The sequence below is a fragment of the Stegastes partitus genome, unplaced genomic scaffold (assembly GCF_000690725.1).
Source record: "Stegastes partitus isolate 25-593 unplaced genomic scaffold, Stegastes_partitus-1.0.2 Scaffold2507, whole genome shotgun sequence".
In the NCBI taxonomy this organism is placed as follows: Eukaryota; Metazoa; Chordata; class Actinopteri; family Pomacentridae; genus Stegastes; species Stegastes partitus.
Genome location: NW_007580238.1, coordinates 30,511 through 35,801, shown reverse-complemented (window position 1 = coordinate 35,801; position 5,291 = coordinate 30,511). Strand labels below are relative to the sequence as shown.

At 43.0% G+C, this 5,291-nt stretch overlaps 1 protein-coding gene across 1 annotated transcript; it reads right to left on the bottom strand.

Annotated features, from left to right (window-relative positions):
- Window positions 1-538: 538 nt before the first annotated feature.
- On the bottom strand, window positions 539-4,828 carry olfcu1 (olfactory receptor C family, u1). Its single transcript, XM_008305439.1, has 12 exons — window positions 4,542-4,828; window positions 4,149-4,330; window positions 3,865-4,046; window positions 3,545-3,697; window positions 3,250-3,450; window positions 2,527-3,132; window positions 2,307-2,437; window positions 2,057-2,153; window positions 1,814-1,937; window positions 1,216-1,688; window positions 1,063-1,143; window positions 539-895 (listed from the first exon to the last, which is right to left on the bottom strand). Exons 1-12 carry the CDS (start codon window positions 4,826-4,828, stop codon window positions 539-541), a joined length of 2,874 nt encoding a protein of 957 aa, XP_008303661.1.
- Between the last annotated feature and the right edge of the window lie 463 nt (window positions 4,829-5,291).

Below are 5,291 nucleotides of genomic sequence, written 5' to 3'. Positions count from 1 at the left end.
TCCCATTCTGCTTTTGTATTGAAGGAGAAACTGTGTATCTGAAAGGCTCCAGCAAATTATGCCACAGTTCAAGTCACTAAGGTTTCACAAAGAGGATCCGATAACCTTATGTTCAAAGATGCAGAGTTTTGAGTGAGGTCTGTAATGGGTGCCTAAATACGACTCGGGCTCTCAAATGACTCAGCAAAGGCCCTTAAAGGTCCTGGCATAGACTGACATGGAGTCTACACTGCATAGAGAAGTACAAAACAAACAAAACATGCTTTTGTAATTGCAGAAATCTCATAAGTAGTAATAGAAAAAAACATATACCACCACTCTGTTTATATTAACAATAAGGTATTTTTTAGTCAGGTTCCTATTTGACGCATTATACTGGAAAAGAAAAAAAAAAGGAAACATGTTTAATATAACATTTTATTATGCCACATTTAAATATTCAAACATATTAAAATTTCTATTTGATTCATGATGACAGATTAAAAAAGCCTTTGTTTACATCATCTTGATGGACACCAAAGACATACAGGATATGAGTTCATCTGGGGTATTTTCCAGTGATGCCTTTCTTAATATTTCTCTCAGGTCGCATTAAAATTATGTAACATTTAGGCACAAAAATACACAGTAACAGTCCAAAGCTGGAGGCCAATATTGCAAATATCTCTACGGCCACAGAGAACTTCCCAGGAGAGCTGACGTAAGCAGGGATGAAAGAGATCCACACGGCCCAGAAAATCAACATGCTGAAGGTGATGAGCCTCGCCTCGTTGAACGTATCGGGCAGCTTCCGTCCGAGGAACGCCAGAAGGAGGCAGACGAAGGCCAGCAGGCCAATGTAACCGAGGACCAGGTAAAATCCTGGAGGCCACAGCTCCTTGCACTCCACAACAATCTAATTAAGTCCAACAACACATTAAACAGATCAATCAGTATATTTAACACGGAGAACTTTTTTTTTGTATGCTTATGTACATTAATGCCCCTATGTGTACTCTTGATGGCAGTAAAACAAACCAAAAAAATAAAAATAAAAGCAGTTTTAAAGCAAGTCAATCTTACTTTTCCAGTTGAGGCTTGGTAGGTTGGGTTCCTGAATGGGACGGGAGGTGCAGCCAGCAGCCAGCCAGCACAGAGACAAATCTGAGGATAGAAAGATCTTTAGAAAAAAATGTATAAATTCAGGTGATCATTAGTGATCTATGTCCTCCCCACCTGAGGAGCTGTAGTGAAGAGAATCAGAGCCCTCTGTTGAGATGGACCAAACAGCTTCAGACTTCTGGAACTTGATAAATTTGCCCGGAAAGCCAAGAGAACCACAATGGTCTTAACAAGGAGGCAGGACAGACAGAGAACAAAACTGATCCCGAACGCCGCATTGCGGAGCCTGCACGTCCACACCGACGGCCGGCCAATGAACATCAGGGAGCACAGGAAGCAGAACTTGAGCGAGAGGAGAAGCAGGAAGCTTATTTCTGAGTTGTTGGCCTTGACGATGGGTGTGGAGCGGAAACGGTAAAAGACGATAGTGATGATGGTTGTCAGGACGACACCCAGAAGGGTGAGCGCAACCAGGATGATACCCATGGTCTCGCGGAAAGACAGGAATTCTTCGACACCTGCGACACATTTTACCTTCTCTTTGTCTGACCAGTAGTACTCTGGACATTTGGTGCACTCGGTGGAACCTTTGGGGACACGTAAAGCAGACACATGGCGAGTCAACACTCCACTTCCACTTGGGTTGATGACTTTGTGAAATGCGCTGCACCTAAATCCCCTTCTGGAAAATGTAGGAATAAACAAAACATACCAGTCTGGTTGCTGATCTCTCCGTCTGCACAGGGCAAACAGTCAAAGCAGCAGTGGGGCTCTCTGGGACGTCTGGCCTGTCTGCTGCCGGGGGGACATGGAGCACTACACTGAGATACAGGCACCTGAATAATGATCAGAAAAGTGAAGAGCTGAGCAACACAACGTTCCCTCTGCACAAGTCATGCAGTGTAATAAAGAGTGTATATGGATATGAAATCAGTTTAGGATACACGTGACCCACCTGTGACTGCCCTTTTGTCCAAACAATGGTGCTCTGCTCTATCTTCAGTTGTTGCCCTCGTGGAGCTGAACCATCATAGCTCCCCACTTTAGTAAATCTAAGCAACAATACAACAATATGTGACTCAGTTTTGCATCACAACTCATCTAAATGCTCAGATAGTAACAAAAAATATATGTAAAGCTTCTTAATCACGATCACTTAAACGGATAGTTAAATTGCTGCATCTTCAAGAAGTACAATATTCTACCTAATTTCATCCTTGCTGTTCTTCTGCCAGTTAATTATGTCATAGAGAGGGACTGGCTCTCCGCTGGAGTCGAAATATACTTTCTCATCAAACTGGTTTGTGAAATTCACTGTCTTCAGGTGATGCAGGAGCTGTAGGAGAAGAAAATGAAAGAAACTAAAGAATTAAGGTGGAAAACTTGATCACATGAAGATTGAGTTACACGTTTTGTTTCCCCTACCTGCCCAGAAGTAAACGATTTGTGCTTCGTACATTTCTTGTTCGGCCCTGCAGAATCACAGTTCAATAAAGTTTGCAGAGCGTGGGCGATGGCATATGCGGCTTTATACACATTATAAGATATCCTGACCTGAGATACATCAGTGTAGCTGCTGTCTGTGTACCTCAGATCCTCTGAGCCTGTGCATGCAGGATTTTCAGCAGCACCTTCATATTCACGAGGCGACAAGTTAAATAAGCTTTTTAGCCCAACAGGAGGCCGGACAAAGGACACAGAATTATTTTGAGGGTCTGATTTAAGATCAAAAGCATTCAAATCATTGAAGTTATGCATATCTGCGTCACTTTCTTTGGATCTATTTCCTCCAAACTCTAGCTTACAACCAAACTGCTCCTCCCAGAACATGTTGACAAATTCCATCCCTGGTTTGGGAGATGGGCGGACATTCAAAAGAAACTCTTTCAAGCCAGGAATCTTGACTCCAGGGAAAGAGAAGCCAAGTGTTCCCTCCAGGAGAGGGTGGAAGTGGGGTGAGGTGAGCAGTCTTGCAGTCACCCAGGCTTCACTAGCTACCCACTGTATCCCTGTCACGTTTCTCTGAGCCAGCTGGAAAAAACATAGATAAAGAACTTTTAAAATTACCACAAACAGCAATTCTTTAGATGTTCTTTGCTGTCATATATTCAAATTAAACACTGCATAAAAGCTTCGTGATCAACTTACTTCTAACAGCAGATCCAGCAGTTGTCCCTCTGTAGCAAAGACCACCACGACCTGTGCAGCTGAACTCTGCAGCTCGTCTGCCATTTCTTGTATCTCAGCCGCTGTGGGTGATTTGGGGATAGTGAGATGAAACGCCACACATCCACCTTGTTGTCTAAACTGATTAGAGAATGCTTGGATGCCATAGTGACTGTAGTCATCCTGGAATATATACAGAAATGATTTGCAAATTAAGTTGGAGTGCTAACTGACTTTGTTGGGGAGTTATTAATAAAAAAAAGAGGTTTTCTCTCACCGTGGTCCCCATAGTGCCCACCCAGAGCCAGCCTAAGAATGTAACCAGCTGCACCAGACCTCTGACTTGAAAGAAGTCACTCGGAACAGTCCTCAGGAATGATGGGTACATATGTTTGTCCGTAAGACAGGTGCAAGTGGCGAAATAACTCACCTAGAAGGACGCAGAATTAATTTCATCTTTACTAAAGTTGTTTAACTTTTAAATGCTACTGTGTGATTTATTACATAAACAAGTGATAGAGAAGGAAAGAAAAAGACAGCAGCTCATGTGTGAATGAAATACGGTGCATGATCTTTTTCTTTTTGCTCATTTCTTACCAGTGGGATGCTGAAAGGGCCCAGAGTGTGTGCCACAGCTCTCGTAGGGGAAGAGGATGCGAGGCCAATCACAGCAGGCACAGGAGAATCAGACAGACAGGAGGAACTTTCAGATTGTGTCGTCCTTATCTCCTCCAGTGCAATTTCAAGATGGTGAGGCACTGCTGTGTTCACTTCACCGCCTCGCTTTTTCAGCATCCTCTGGCTTCTTCGCTCCATTCCAATGCCGCTATCTTTTTTCATTTTTGATCTGTTTTCAGTTTCTCCCATTTGTCTGGTCTCGCTCGTCGCAGCATTGGAGTGACTGACTAAAGAAAAAAGAGCTCGCAGGCTGGTGTGGACATGATCACAGCTGTCCATGATCCGGTAGCCTAATTTAACACCTGGCAACAAGCTCGAATTGCGGTTAATTTCCTCGACTGCAAACACCATAGTCATCATCCAGCGGAAGGCTCTGTGGTCAAAGCTGCAGAAAAACATAGTAATTCCTTATGAAACACTATGATTCAGTATCACAACAATATAGAGTTTTACATGTAGACAGCAAAGGAGAAACATGGAGATATCAAAACAAGATGAAGACACATCTATACATGTGAGATTTTTGAATGTGCTGCGATGAAAAAGCAAACCAATATGAAAAAAACAGCAGATATCAGCAGTAACCTCACACTCACCCACTGCAAGGTGTAATCTGGGGTTTGACGCGGTAGCTGTGCTGTGGATTAGAGGCGACATAATGCAGAGGGAAAACCCCTCCGATCACAACATCACCCTCCGAGTGCAAGGCCAGAGGCTCGCTGTCTCCCAGTTTTACACACTGAGATAAACTCGGATCAACAGCGCTCACTCCCTTTATCCCCAAACTGTTTAGTGTCTGTTTTACAGCCTCTTCTTTTTCCACAACACCTCCCTCCACACTGTCATCTACAGCATGAGCTACACCAGTGAACGCAAAAAACATAAAGCTAAAGGAGACACAAAAGAGCAGCCAGTGAGTCCCAACAAGGTTTGGGTGCATTGTCCATACTGACCCCATAAAGACTGTGTGGGCTTGACACACTGGTCTCTTCAACATAGTCTGTGACGGGCTGATTAAAGTGTACGACTCCGTTAAAAACCGTGATACTTGCATCATTTCATACATTGTGAGTCATCACCAGATCAACCAATCACGGTGAAAGCAACCAAATCGAGAAGAGGGCGAGACATGGCTCTATGAGTCATACAATTAGTAGTTTGGACTATAAAAAATAACAGACACATTTTTCAAGTTTTTAAAAACAGAAGGAAAAAGTTTTATTTTTTGCTTGATCGTCAGGAGAATATGAATTACAAAACAGTAGAATTTTACTATGGGACCATTTTAACGCTTCTAGAAATTACTAGAAATCCTAACAAATGTAAATGGATTTGAACGATGAGAT

Excerpts from the sequence above, each read along its gene's own strand:
- olfcu1 (XM_008305439.1), bottom strand. The coding sequence starts at position 4,828 with ATGTTTTTTGCGTTCACTGGTGTAGCTCATGCTGTAGATGACAGTGTG. Across the intron at positions 2,438-2,526 it reads AATCGTTTACTTCTGGGCAG|CTCCTGCATCACCTGAAGAC; the intron begins GTAGGGGAAACA and ends CTTCTCCTACAG. Across the intron at positions 1,689-1,813 it reads AGAGATCAGCAACCAGACTG|GTTCCACCGAGTGCACCAAA; the intron begins GTATGTTTTGTT and ends GTGTCCCCAAAG.